This window comes from Chamaea fasciata, unplaced genomic scaffold (assembly GCF_029207755.1).
Source record: "Chamaea fasciata isolate MVZ Bird 193981 ecotype frontalis unplaced genomic scaffold, bChaFas1.0.hap1 SCAF_1, whole genome shotgun sequence".
Taxonomy (NCBI): domain Eukaryota; kingdom Metazoa; phylum Chordata; class Aves; order Passeriformes; family Sylviidae; genus Chamaea; species Chamaea fasciata.
This window is the reverse complement of record NW_027094086.1, coordinates 56,816,868-56,830,977: the sequence shown is the minus strand read 5'-3', so window position 1 is coordinate 56,830,977 and position 14,110 is coordinate 56,816,868. Positions and strand designations below refer to the sequence as shown.

At 34.2% G+C, this 14,110-nt stretch overlaps 1 protein-coding gene across 2 annotated transcripts in view; it reads left to right on the top strand.

The window, feature by feature from the left end:
• RTTN (rotatin) overlaps positions 1 to 14,110 on the top strand; it is an 81,167-nt gene that overhangs the window by 21,161 nt on the left and 45,896 nt on the right. For both annotated transcript variants that reach the window (XM_066184329.1, XM_066184322.1), the window contains exons 16-27: positions 1,911 to 2,027; positions 3,788 to 3,927; positions 4,148 to 4,319; positions 5,158 to 5,257; positions 6,302 to 6,390; positions 8,474 to 8,591; positions 8,864 to 8,960; positions 9,715 to 9,783; positions 10,105 to 10,293; positions 10,959 to 11,198; positions 12,498 to 12,642; positions 13,425 to 13,579. In XM_066184329.1, coding sequence (XP_066040426.1) covers positions 1,911 to 2,027; positions 3,788 to 3,927; positions 4,148 to 4,319; positions 5,158 to 5,257; positions 6,302 to 6,390; positions 8,474 to 8,591; positions 8,864 to 8,960; positions 9,715 to 9,783; positions 10,105 to 10,293; positions 10,959 to 11,198; positions 12,498 to 12,642; positions 13,425 to 13,579 — 1,631 coding nt within the window. The remainder of the gene's footprint in view (positions 1 to 1,910; positions 2,028 to 3,787; positions 3,928 to 4,147; positions 4,320 to 5,157; positions 5,258 to 6,301; positions 6,391 to 8,473; positions 8,592 to 8,863; positions 8,961 to 9,714; positions 9,784 to 10,104; positions 10,294 to 10,958; positions 11,199 to 12,497; positions 12,643 to 13,424; positions 13,580 to 14,110) is intronic.

Genomic DNA, 14,110 nt, shown 5'->3' with positions numbered 1-14,110 from the left:
TGTTGATATTCTCCATAGCTGTCTAATGCTTACCCTAAATTTTGACTAAATATTGTTTCTTTCATACAGAAAAGCCATGCAAATAGTAAGGTTGTAGAAAGTGGAAGCTTCTTTTTTTTTTGCAGTGAATTCAGAGATAAGAAAATATTTTGTGCATAGAATGCTATTAGCTGTAATAAAGACAAAAAAAAAAGCCGTGTTTTTTACTTTTTTCCTGTAATACATTCAGCCCTAGTAAAATGTGTGTATGAGGAAAAAAGTATGTATGGTACTTCACATTTATGGGAAACAGGAACTTTTAGGTGTCAAGTCTTTTTAAAAGTGGTGTAACCTCTGAAATGGTTGAGGAACAAAAGACACTTTAAATCTGCAAGTGTTTGCTGTAAAACTGTATTTCACCGCCACAAACATCTATTTAAATATAGTTTTCTGAGTGTTGTAGAAGTGTTTTGTAATGTTATAGAACAGAACCAAATTTCCATTTATGTGCATGACTGCTTAACATATGTCCACTATTTCCTAGACTGCAGAGGTAAGCAGGGAGTTGTGAGAGGAAGATAAAGTCACTGATGTTCTTCATAACAACTCCTTTATTGCTGATCTATAACATCCCAACAGTCAGAAAGAACATTGACTAACAGATTATTTATATATTTTTAGCTTCCCTCTGGAATGAGATTTTTCTTTAAATTTAGTATTATGTACAATTCTATTTAGAAGTTTTCATTTTTTTAGACATGAGCATTTTAAAGAGAGAAGTAAAAATATCTTTGAGAATGTACTATATGTTTATGCTTTGTATGTAATTTATCTTTTGCAAGGGAAGCATTTATTTTGGTTACTCCATTTTTTATGTTATTAAAAAGACTGACAGTCTTTTGTTGGTTGGTCAAGCAAAAGAAATAGATTTCAATTGATGCTGAATTTAAAAAATCAGATAGTGCCTATTTACTAATTTATCACATTTTGTTCTCTACCTTATAATGCATTTTTATTATGCTTCTAACAAAATAGATAATGAACATCATATCCAAGTATTTTTTAATTTATTTTACTTCTTGCCATGTAACTGCTGCTTAGTTTTCATAAAGCATCAGTTTACTCTTTTAGGCATGTGAAAATGAGAAAAAAATTGAGAAGAACCCTGTATTTCAAAGTTAGGCTTGATAATGGCCGTATAATTTTATAAAGACAGCCTTTCTCTAAAGGTGGACTAGAGTGATATTATTAAAGGCTGCCCTTGTTTTCTGGGGTGAGAGGATTTTTAGCTGTGGCATGAAATGCAGGGTTTTAGCTGCTGAAGATAGGTGTTTTTACAATGTGTAAGAAAGAGTTAATTCTGATAAGCTGAACTGTTTTTCTATGTTCCCACTGCAGTAATAATTTTAGTTTATAGATACTCTAATATTGCAAATTATGTAGATTCTATACTGGTTACATAAATGCAACATAAATGCTGTATCATTTAGCTTTTTTGGTTTTGACAGAGAGCATCAGATGAATTATGATACAGTCTGAAATATTTGGTAGCCTTCTTAGTTGGACTCTTTGGCTCAGGAAAGTGAAATGGCAACATAAACAGTCTCTTGTCTTTCTGTATTCTCAGAAGCATGTCATAGACTGGAAATAAAATGTGATTTATTTTACTTCAGAAAAGACAAATGAGAATTCTAAGGAAAAAATGATTGAGGGCTGTTCAGACAGAGCTATTATTGTGTTTTCTCTTGGAGGCTTTTCTAACAACTTAGTATTTAGTGTCACTGACATTTTAAATGTAGCATTCTGCAGTAATAATATTTTGTCTTTGAGACTCTTTTGTATAACTTTTCCAATTCACAGCACTGACAAACTGACTTAGACACATCGGTGGTTGCATTACTGGTTTGTGTTTTTTTTTTGTTATTGAGCAGGTGAACTCTACAGCCAAGGCCATTCTGATACATCTGTTGCAAGGACGGTTAATGATGGAAGTATTGACTTGGAACAAGTTTATTGAGGCCCTCTGTCCTGTCATTCCTGTTTTACAGGTACTTCTAAGTGCTTTAAACTGAATTTGATGTATGCAATCATGTATATCAGGTTAAATAACAGAGAGAAGTAGCAGATGGAAAATTGATTAACAGTAATTTACAGACTTGTTCTATCAGATGTCAAAGGAGAAATGTTTTATAAGGGTGCCAATATCAGTAAAAGTTAGTATATTGAATTTGTAGACACATTTTAGCCTGGTATTACTTGGGCACGAAATTTGAAATGTTGTAGTACAAATGAGCCAGTACTGACTGGGGCTTAAAAGGTTTGAAGATATGAGAGGATAGATTAAAGTACAGATTAAAGCTTTCATGCTTTTAAAAATTTGTTAATACTTACTAGAATGTCCCCCATGTCTTAAATTTGAAAACTGTAGCTCCTCCATGATAATAGTTTTCTGATCAAATACACACTCAAGAAATAGGAGTCAGCATAAGCTATATTTTTAGTATATATAGATTTTTTTTTTGCTGAATTTGCTTCCAATATTAGTCTTAGTCTTCATGTTTCTAACAATGTGCAAATTTAATTTTCATTATTTTTACTGTCGGCTTGATCTAAATGGAACTTTTACCTTTTACCTTTTACTTTTACCTTTCTTAGTTGGATTTTCAGCCTAATTGCTCCATCTGGATTCTTTACTGGTTTTTTATTAGTACTTGCAATTTGTTTTTGTGGTCTGCCCATAGTCTTCCAGAGTAGATATTTTGCTGCATTTGCCTGGTATCTGTTCTTTTGCCTTGTTTCTCTTTCAGCTAATAAATTAAAGTATATGTTTTGTCTTCATTTCTCCAAAAAAGATCACTCTCAATAATTATACCAACTTGCAGTTTCCCTGCTATGTGTTCATTAATTGCATGAACCTCAGTATTGCCACAAGTTGAAAAAGCAGCTTATATAACTTTACTCTGTATGCAAGTTGCACAAAAATCAAGGCAAAAATGGGGAGAAATTGCAAATAAGATGGGCTATGAAATAGATGGCTCAGAAAGAAAAATATGTAGAGGAGGTAGGAGAAGGGTTATTTCAGAGCTTTCTCAACCAGTCATTAGAGCTTTTTTGTGTTACTTGCATATACATCTTACTTATGATTGGCATTCAAGATTAAATAGTTGGGGATTTAATATAAGATGTAGGCTAAACATGGGAGAAATTTTTATGAGTAGAATTTCCCACCATTCTGTAGCCTATAGTGGCTTTGTACAATAGATACCAAAGCAGGGTATACCAGACGTCTGTGTTTACCTGATGCATGCATTGTATTTTGCTCTTTTAAAATGTTTTCAGTATCATTACTTGACATAACTGATTCCCTTTTGTCTGTCTGTGTGCTAAAATGCTTTGATGAAGATCTGAAAATTGGTAGGATTTCATGTTTTAAAATAATTTTCTTGTAGAGACTAAATTTTATTTATTGAAATGGAAACTGGCCTTACAGAGCAGAATCATACTAACAGGTTGAAGGATGAAGCTTTGGGTCAAAGCACCTCCGGACCATGTAAAGAAATCTTCACTTTTATTTATATACAGGATGATTTATTATTTTTAAAATTATTTTCACAGAGGAATATTCATCTGCGGAATTTGAATGTTTTCTTAAAAATAACGGCATAGTTGTTTTTTTGGTATTTATGTTGCTCCTTTCACACCTTCCCTTAGCCCATAAAATAGAATTAGGTACCTTGTCGAATTTGCTAAGTTAGTAACGGGATTTTTGTAATCTTGGAAATTTCTGTTTGTTGTGTGTTTCTCTTAGGGTTATGCTGACACAAAAGATACTTTAGGTAAATGCATCCTCTCTTTGAGTGAAACAACCTCTGACAAAGGAGAGGGCATTCTCCCAAGAACTTCCAGACTGCAGGCTGCTCTGCGCCTTCTCTTCTCAAAAAAGCAACTGTAAGTAATGCTCTGTGGAGTTTCAGCACATCTTCTCATGTTGATGACAGCAGTGTCTTCTCCTGAATGTCAGGCTGTGTCTTGATTTGAAAGGTTGATTGATCAATACTGGGTGATGTACTTCCACCCCATATTATAAACTAATTCATTTCTAACTATACAGCTACAGTTTTCCAGCATGAGGGCTTTATAAATTTATTTTAAGTATTTGTTCCTTTAGGGTTCGTTGTGTAGCAGCTAAACATTTAGCATTCCATCTTCTGAATGAAGAAGGGGCAAACCTGAAACGCCCATGTCTGGATGGTAATATCCTTTCCAGCATTTCAAACTTATTTATTCTAGAAGGAACTATGGAGCTAAAATGGGATGACAAAATGAACTCAACAATTAAGGTTAGTAAATTCTGTCTAAATTTTGCTCTTCTACCTGTCCAGTCTCTGAAGTTTTCTCTTTCAGAAGGTTGCAATATTTCATACAAATTGTCTTGTTTCATAAAAATAAATCTGTTGATGTATTCTTTCTGTGTGCACTGAAACAGTAGTTCTTATGCTACCATTTGCAACACTAAGAAAAAATCCTTCCTGTTTTTCTTTTCTTCTATGCAGAAAAGATTTGTGTGCAGGGAACACAGGCCTGCTGTGTTCATGACAATTTCATTCTCCATGGATAGCATCTGACTTTTTTCCCCACAAAAACATTTTTTACTAAATCATGCACAAATAATTTTTAATAGGAAATGTTTTAAAACAGATTGCAAACTTTAACTAGCGTTTATTTAATATTGCTGCTGTTGCAAAGTGTAAAGCAAATCATGAGTGTATGACTCAAGGGAATATGTCTCTTTTTCTTTCTGTTTTCTCATCTCCCCTCCATTTTCCTTTCTTCCTTCCCCTCAGTACTTTCAGATTAACAATATGATAAGCAAATGCTTAGGTGCTTGACCCTATTGTCATTAAAAATTCAGTCCCCTTTACAGAAAGTATGTTCTAGCATTTCTGTATATTTAAGATTTCTGTAGTCCTGCATAAATTAAGCACTATTTGTTTAAAGGCTGCAGCTGTGATGCACTAGAAACTGTTTGATTTTCATATTCCACAGATGTTATTAGAAATTTGCAAAAAGATTATAACTTAATTTATTCCTTTTACACGTATGTGGGCTCTAGGAAATTTGGTTACCTTGTTTTATGATAGCATACTGGATGCAAATATAATATTGTTTGACTTTTAGGCAGAAACTGTTGAAAAGCTGTATGATATCTTGACTTCTGATGCTGTTGACCTGGTTTTACGGAAGTCTGCAGCTGAGCAGCTGGTTGTCATTTTAGAAGGTAAAATTCTTCAGAAAATTTGTATTCATGTGCTGGTCATTTGTGAGCTTGAAGTTTTGCTAGGTTGTCTGTATGCTTGTGCTAAGGGTACTCTTTGCAATTTTTATTTTATGAATTTTTGTAAAAAGAAGTGATTGAATTGCAATGCAAGTAAGCAATCCTGGAGCATTATTTCACGTGGTGCATAACTGTAGAGTTTCAAACCTTCATGTTTTTACTCTGTATATTCAAACTGATTCAGTAAGGTTTTTTTCAAGGAATTTGAATTCTAATGAGAGAACATAAGGTCTTTGCCATGGGAAGGTGAAATCTTAAATAGTATTACGTTAGTAATACTAATAGTGTTAGTATTACTGTCAGAAAAATTGCCACAAAAATGAGGAAGTGAATCTACTTTGTCTCATAAAATACATTTAGTTATGGCTTCAAAAAGTTTTCAGATGTTTCAAAATTGAAACAAACCATAGGATGACATTTTGAAGGAAAAAATGCGGTTTTAACAGGACAAATTTCATATGAAGGATCACATTTTAGTTATTAAAAAACAAACAAACCAACCCAACCAATTCAAATGACATACCTCTTTTGTTGTTTATGTTGTTGCATATTCTTAAACCAGGTACTCTAAAGGGTGATATCCGTGGAAAATACACTCATGGTGATTAAGTAAATACCATTTTCAATTCCATATTAAACTGTTAAAGTCTTTTAAAAATTAGAAGTGACATCCTTGTTTGACTAAAAATGAATTGCACTGGGATTACTGTAATTCTTCTTTGTAAAATTCTTGTGGGAATTTATGTAATGTATTGAAAAATCTAGTGTTCAAGAGGCTACTGTTGTCAGATAAAGATACTTTGAGGAGGCTTGCCTTGCTAGACATCTGTACTACTGTTGATTTTTTTCCAGTATCGATTGGCAATATTAGAAACTTATTCTAGCTAGCAAGAGTTTGTAATCTTACACAATGTTTAATATTAATATTGTTTAATATTAAATTTGGGAACAACCAGTTGTCCTTACTATCTTTTGCTTTTCCTACAGACACCAAAATGCACGGCATTGTGAAAAAGTTGGGTCTGATAGAAAAGATACTGCTCTACCTTAATGAGTGTGTTCATGTGGATGGCAAGGTAAAAGTAATGTTGGACCTTCTTCTGCAAGCATTGCACAGCATGACAGTAGTAGAGTCTGCTTTTTTCTGCACCCACAACACTGGTTTTTGTGCATTAATGCTGTGCTGAGTACAAATGTTTAATAACAATTATAATTACAATATGTATTTTTTTCTAGTTTCAATAAGGCTGAGGTTCTCTTAATAAGAGAAGGTTGGTTTGCCTACCTGTGAGAAGAGTTAGCCAGAGATTGTGTAGAGTGAGGTTCTGTAATGTACCAAAACTTCCCTGAAAGCTTTCTCAGTAGGGAACAAAAAACATTTGAACCTTAAAAAAATGTGTTAAGTCTAATAGTCACTAAACTTAAATTCTGAAGCAAATTATAATTAAAAATGAGGTGTAATTGCATGACATGTTATTGTAAATATGTTAGATTGAATTTTAGTATAAATAATTTTTTGACCAATATAAGATCACCAGGGAGGGTCTCTTGTTGTAGATGATGGAGCTTTCTAGTTTTGTGATATGGGTAATTTGGTGCTTGATTTTTTCTGGAATTCATTCTTTGAAATCATTTCATGCAAGTGTATTTAGGCTAGAAGGTGTTCAGTGTGGTGGATAAAGTTTTTTTGGCTTTCTTGCATAGTATTGTCACTACATTCCAGCTGTCCAAACCTTGAGTTAATTTAAGAAACCACGAGAATTTTTATGTGGTAATTACTTTTTTCCCCCCAAAAGTGTACAAGAGAAAAGAACTGCTTGATACTTAGTGGAATTCCTTTTTTTTTTTTTTTTTTTTTTTTTTTTTGTGAAACTAATGAAAATTATATTCTTCTTCAGTCATGGCAATTTTTTACCCCAGATGATCAGTATCTAAGATTATTTTATCTCTATAGCATTAAAGAATGTCCTGTCCAATTTATGATAGCTTGTACAGAAGTACTTCAGTAAACTGTTCAAATACGGTTTAAGAAATTGAAATATCAGGTTCCTCAGGTTTTTAAATGTGGGGTTTTTTTTTTAATGTCGATTTTACAGTATCTTATCTTCTTTAGCGAGAAAGTAATGCAACTGATGGTTTGGTTTGGGTAGTGAGTAAATATTGCTCAATAATACGGAAGGACAGGCATAAAGAATATATTGCCCTAAGCAGATCCTTCATAGTCAAGTAAGAGTGTAGCATGAACTTTAAAATAATATTTTTAGCCCTTTATAAAGTTCGCCTTAATCTTGGGAGGGCTCAGGCAACATCTCTCTAGGGCCTGTGACATTAGGACTCTATCCTGAGGGAATCTAGTCCAGATTCTCAGTTCTCCCCTTGAATGCCTTTTTTATATTTCATCATAAAATCAATAGCAAAGAAAAATGATTGAAAAATCTTACATGTTCTTAGAAAAATGGCTACTGAGAAAATAAAAGCAGTAGTAGAAATAAAAATCAGCATCTAAATAAGGCTTTGTATATAACTGTGCAAAAGATTCTCTCCATACTAAAGAAGTAGGGCTTTTATTCATATGGTATGAAACTAAAATGTAGTTGTTGATGCTGTTTACAAATTTTAAAGCCAGAAATTCATTGGTGAAGTAATGATACTGCGAAAGAAATACTCCCTTCTTAGGAGTTGTGACTTTGGTTGTGTTTTTTGCCATTCACTGATACTTTAACTTTTAGCAAACTGCTTTCTATTCTCATGATCTAAAATGCTGGGACCCAGAAAATTGTTGTGATATAATAAACTATTTACATATTTTAAAAATGAATAAACTTAGATGGTTGTAAATACTTTTTTTTTAATCCTTCAGCTTAGATATGTCTTTCCTAAAATTGTATAATTTGAAAGCAAATGTTATAATTCTGTTACGAAGCCAGAGACCAATAGAATTACCATAAATTAATAATAAAATGAATCAACAAGTATATAAATATTTTTTAATGAATATTCAATTTTCATCTGGCTGAAATATGCCTGTCTAAGGAAGTTCTAGACTTCTTTAAAAATCATGGAATATATTGCTTAATAGTGTGACAGTGTGTGTTAAGTGCAGCATAATAAATTACACTGATAGTTTTATTTATTTAATCTTTTTCTCTGTTCCTGCAGCTTACGGAATCCATCATGGTACCGTGTCTGGCGCTCCTACGCAAAATTGTGTGTGCTGACCCAGTTGTTCGTCTGTCCCTGGCACAGCAGCCTTCTTTGCTACTTTTGCTATTCAGAGGTGAGAATTGCATTTCCACTGTAATACTCCTGTCAAAAAATGGTTAGATGTTTAATCAAGTATCTTCTCAAGAACTTTAGATCACTTTGTGATGTCATATTCTGGTATTTAAAAGATAAATCACTGTGTGCTAGTCTTTCCATGTTGTGGTATGTGTTGAAGATGTTGGCAGGAAACTGTGGAAAGCAGTTGCTTTTAGCTAGTGTCCTTCTATGTATTATTAGGTATCGTTTTTTTCCTAACACATTTTTAAATATTTTTATTTTATTCAGTTTCCCTGATACTCCAAAGTGATCGTGCTGTTTTAACTGAAACTACAGTATTGCTCTGTCTTCTGTTGTTTGATGAAGTGGCAAGAACAGAAACATGGTATGAAAATACACTTATTTAATAGCATATTCTCTAAACAAATTGTAAGGTTTTAATAGAAATAAATTTTTATGTATCTCCAGACAAGTTACGCCCCAAACTTTTATAGATCCAAAATTATGAATTTGTGGTCCAGATTGTTTCGATAATTGGGTTACATGTGCTGGTGGCCTACCTGGCATGTTTTTGCAATATGAATACCTTAGTGTTAATTTTAAGGTTTTTTTTTTTTTCAAAAAACATTGATTGTTCCGTAATCCATCTTTTCCATGAATAGAAGCTACGCAAATCAAATAGCTGGCTGTAGAGATGGTTTTTTTTAAACTTAAGTAGAATTCTTCTGTTTACTTTGGCTTTTAAGTGTAACAGTTATCTTTCAAGTAACAGACCTCAGCTTATGATATTTTATTATTTAAAAGCTACATATGCATGAAAAAAATAGGCTTTTAGAATTCACACACATGAAATACACTGAAAATACTTATAGCGTGTGATTTTTTCTCTAACAGAAAAAAGGAAACAAGTACGTGAGGTTTGTAATATACAGTGTATCTGCAATAAATATTCTATATGTGTGTGATTTAATGAAGACACATTGTTTATTAATACAAATTATTCATCAATGGGTTACTGAAGATCTAGGTAAAGGGAGAAATGGATCTATAGCCAAGTAATAAGGAGATAACATGTGTGGCATTAGGAGAAAATCAAATCTTAAAATAGAGCATGGTAACAATGACTTAATTTCTTGCAGGGCTGATTGCATAGCCAGTAAGAATACTGAGGTACCTGCCTTCAGTTTACCTGTTGCCGTTGTTAGAAGGTATGTGTGGGTGCTGGCTCGTTGGTTCATTGGTTTTGATTGTTTTACAGTTAACTGCTGATTTCCATTTGCTGTCCTTCCTGAAGTATGGAAGTGACAGAATGAAGGGAAACCTTGATCAAACCATTTTTATGATGATGAAATCAGCATTTTTATATAGTTTTTTTCTCCATGTCTTTGTTCTCTATAAAAGAGTTTTGAAAACTTTGTTTGCAAACTCACAAGCTGGTTGTAACAGAGCATTTAATTTTAAAATGAGCAAACAAAAAATCTCTCACCAACCACTTTCAAAAATTGTTATTGTTATTCGTGTATTTTTAGGTATCATCTCCCAGTCAGGATCACTGCTCATCATGTAGTTAGCCCTAATACTGTTGTGGTGCCATTGTCTTCTGAGTGCTTGGCTATGAAACCCGTGTCAGATATGCTTAAGACAGCTTGGAATCTGTCATGGTACCATGGGATTGAAAACCTACTGCAGCTGATAAATTATGAGAAGGAAGCAGAAACGTGAGCCATTTTATCTTTAATTTTAAATCCCAATATATCTCAATTAAATTAGTGTTTCATGAAGTTTAAATAGGTTTTCAAATTCAAACAGTTCAAGCTGTTACTTGTTTGAGAATGCTGTCATTTAAACATAAAGGATCACATCCCAAGAGGATGAAGATATGTTGTCACCGCTAATATTTTACCTAAATTGCATTTATACGTGAAGTCTAGAGCTTGATCTAACTTTTATTGATGGTCAGACTAATTCCAAATAATTTTAAATGGACTCTGGGCCTGTTTTTATTTGTAATTATTGTGGTTTCTTAGGGAACTGACTTTTTTAGACCCCAGCGATAAAGTTGCATGACTTTTTCTTGGTTTTCTTGAAGGTCTAAATTTCAAATAAATATTCTTCTTAATGGTAATACTAACACTTAGTATTTAGGTATAGTTTTTCTGAAGAACTCAAAACACCTCATGATCTACATGTTTTTGGTTTTTTGTTTTATTTTTTTTCTTTGGTTTTTTTGAAGGGTTAGTGAAGAAAGAATTGGCTAACAAAAATAATGTTCTAAGGCAATTTCTGTTTTATCTTCTCAATTAAGCAGGAAGGGGAAGAAGTCAACACTGAAACAATTTGTAAAGATACTGACTGTTAATTATTTTTCTCTGTGCCTTTTCAGATTTTTAGACACTCTAAAACTTTCCTCAGAAGACATTCTTACTTTGAAAATAACTCACACAAACTGTGGACTGCAGGATTGTCTTAGTTTGATCATTCAGGCAGCATCCCACAGGGATGTTAGAACTGCTCTCATTAGGCTTAGCTTCTATGTCCTAAATGACAGACTTGCATTAAAATGCAGTTCTGGGCCTTGTGGAACCACTTTGAAAAGCTTTGTTTGGCAGAAAGCAATGGACAGGTAAGTATATTGACTACAAGAATCCATTAAAGATTGTTATGCTAAAATGGTAACATTTCTAACTTTTCATATTTTAAATTTGGAGAATTGATTGTCAGTGCATCTCTGATTCTGATATATATATATATACACACACATATCTCTATGTTATATATCTACATATCTATATCTGGGCTGACAGGAAGCTTAGGTGGTTGAACAAGGGGAAGTGCACCTGGGGAGGAGGAAGTCCAAGCCTCTGGGGTGAACCAGGCTGGAAAGCAACTTTGCAGAAAAGGACCGGGGGATCCTGGTGGGACACCAAGTTGTAAACGAACCAGCAGTTTGTCCTTGCAGTAAATTAAGGCAGATGTTATCCTGGGCTGCTTTAGGAGTGTTGGCAGCAAGTTGAGGCAGGTCATTCTTCCCTTCTGTTCAGCACCGGTCTGGAGCTCTGGGTCCAGTTTTTGACTTGGCAGTATAAGAGAGAATAATACAGAGCACGTGTAGTGGAGAGAGTCAGTGAAGTACTACAAAGATAACAAAAGAATGGAATATCTTTCCTTTGAGTAAAGGATGAGAGAGCTGATAAATGTGGAGGAAAGAAGGCTCAGAGTGAGGATCTTATCACTGTGTACAAGTACCAGAAGAGAAGGTGGTGGGTCCAGGCTCTTTTCAGTGGTGTCCAGTGAGAGAAGCAGTGGCCACAGACAGAAACACAAGAGGGTCCCTGTGAATGTCAGGAAGCACATTTTACTGTGAAGCTGACCAAACACAGACACAGGTTGCCCAGAGAGGCTGTAGCATCTCTATCCTTAGAGTTACTCAAAAGCATCCTGGACACAGTCCTGAGCAACCAGCTGCATGTTCATAAGCAGAGTTGCAAGACCAGGTGACCCCTGCAAGTCCCTTCCAATCTCGAAGATTATGTGATCTTGCCATTTACACACAAAACCATCAAATATTTAAAATTTTATATTTAAAACAAGGGCTGTTTGAAAGGCACAGGTAAGCTTTGCTATTATTATCAAATACTAGAATTTAGTAAATTATTGTTTTCTGTCTGTGTCCCTGCTCAGATTTCTCTACATTTTAATAAAGAGAATTCCATGTTTACCATATGCAAGTATATTTAAAATATACATATTATATGTATAATAAGTTATACAATAGCATATTTGCTATATATGTGAGTATGTGTAATATACATGTTTACTCCATATAATTTAACTTTTGTAGGTGACTCTAGTCCTATTAGCCTGAGATTTTGAATGATTTTTTAAAATGCTGCAAGTATGAAAGCTTTTATCTGTATTGCAGGTTTCTACAAGTGCTTCCAGCTTCTGTGGAGGATGAAAAGCTTTTGGTAGATGTCCTAAGATTTTTAAACAAATTGCTTAGAGAGCAGAAATCAAATCTGGAGTCAGACCATCTAAAGTGGTTCTTGAAATCATTGCTTAAAAATGTAAGAATGGAGTTGTTATATATACTTACATGATTTGATTGATCATATGACTGTACTTGTACACATGTGTGCATACCTGCAGGGCTGCATGAGGGTGTGCTTAGCTCCACAGCTACAAATGTATAACCTTCATAACATGCAAGAGCATCCTTTGTCTTACAAAGGATGTAAATACAGTCTGCATGCACTTGCATTTTCCCATTTGCAAATACAGTCTGAGAATTTAGGGGGAAAATGCTAGTAGACTTAATTCCAATTATTTATAGACTATAGGTACTTCAATTTATATTGCTGCCTGGGAAGCCTATAAATTTTTTGAAGTGTGGCCCATTCAATACATTAGTATAAAACCTTTAAGTCATTTCAAATGAAGTCTTTCAAGCAGCTGAGATGTCCAAAATGCAACCTGAACAGATTTTGTTACTTTGTGTTTTCTGGTTCTTTGTGATCTATTTTTTATTGCAGGTTATTGCTGTATTAGTTAGAGTTTTCTTTCATGCTCCATAATACACTGTCGTCTTAATGCCAGGATATTTTAAAGGCCTAAAAGAATAGTAGATTCTTTTATGGCACTTAATAGATTCGAGATTCAAGTTCCTGGTAATTATAGGAATTTTTCACTGTGCTTTTTGCAGTTACTTCTTAGTTAAGTAATCATGGAATTTCTGACTTACAATGTGTGTGATTTGAAAGTTTTTAACAGAAAAATGGCTTTAATGAAGCTATTAAAAGAAGAGTTAAACAATGTGTTATGTAACTGTATTTTTATTCTTTTCTTTTAGCAGCCAAAATCTCTTATGGGCCTTCTGGTGCGACCAGAATCCCAAGGGCAGGAGGAAATGGATGAAACACAGGCTGCTGTCAGGCAACGACTGGATAAAGAACTCATTCGTCTTTTTAACATGTTGTTAGTTTGTTCCATGGCAGTGACTGACAGGTACAGTGCAAATGCATCTGCCTCTCTTATTCTGGCTGAACATCATAGCACCTATTGCTGCTGAATTTTGGGCACATCATGAATTTGAATATCGTTACATCGTGGCTCAGTTGCTGTGAACCGTGAAAATTGAATATACAGTCTTGAAATGAAAATCAACATTAGATATCCCTGTTGTAATGGTTTGAAAGCAAAACAAATTAGAGGCTCCAAGTCAGAGATACAATTTAATAGGAAGAAAGGAAAGAAAGTAAAATAAGAGATGCAATAATACAGAAGACCACTGACAGAGTCAGAATACAACCTGAGAGGAGTGATGGAAGCAGTCCAGATGAGGTGGTCTTCTTGAAGCAGTGATCCTGTAGAAAGGTCTGGTAGCTCGGGTCCTCTAGGAATCCCATGGGTAAGCGCCCCTCTGGTGTTCAGAGTCTCAGCTTATATCCAGGCTGGAATGCTTGGTTCCTCCCTCTGGGCGGAGCATCTCACAATGGGATGGTGAGTCATGTGGTAAGGCGTGATGGGCCCATTAAG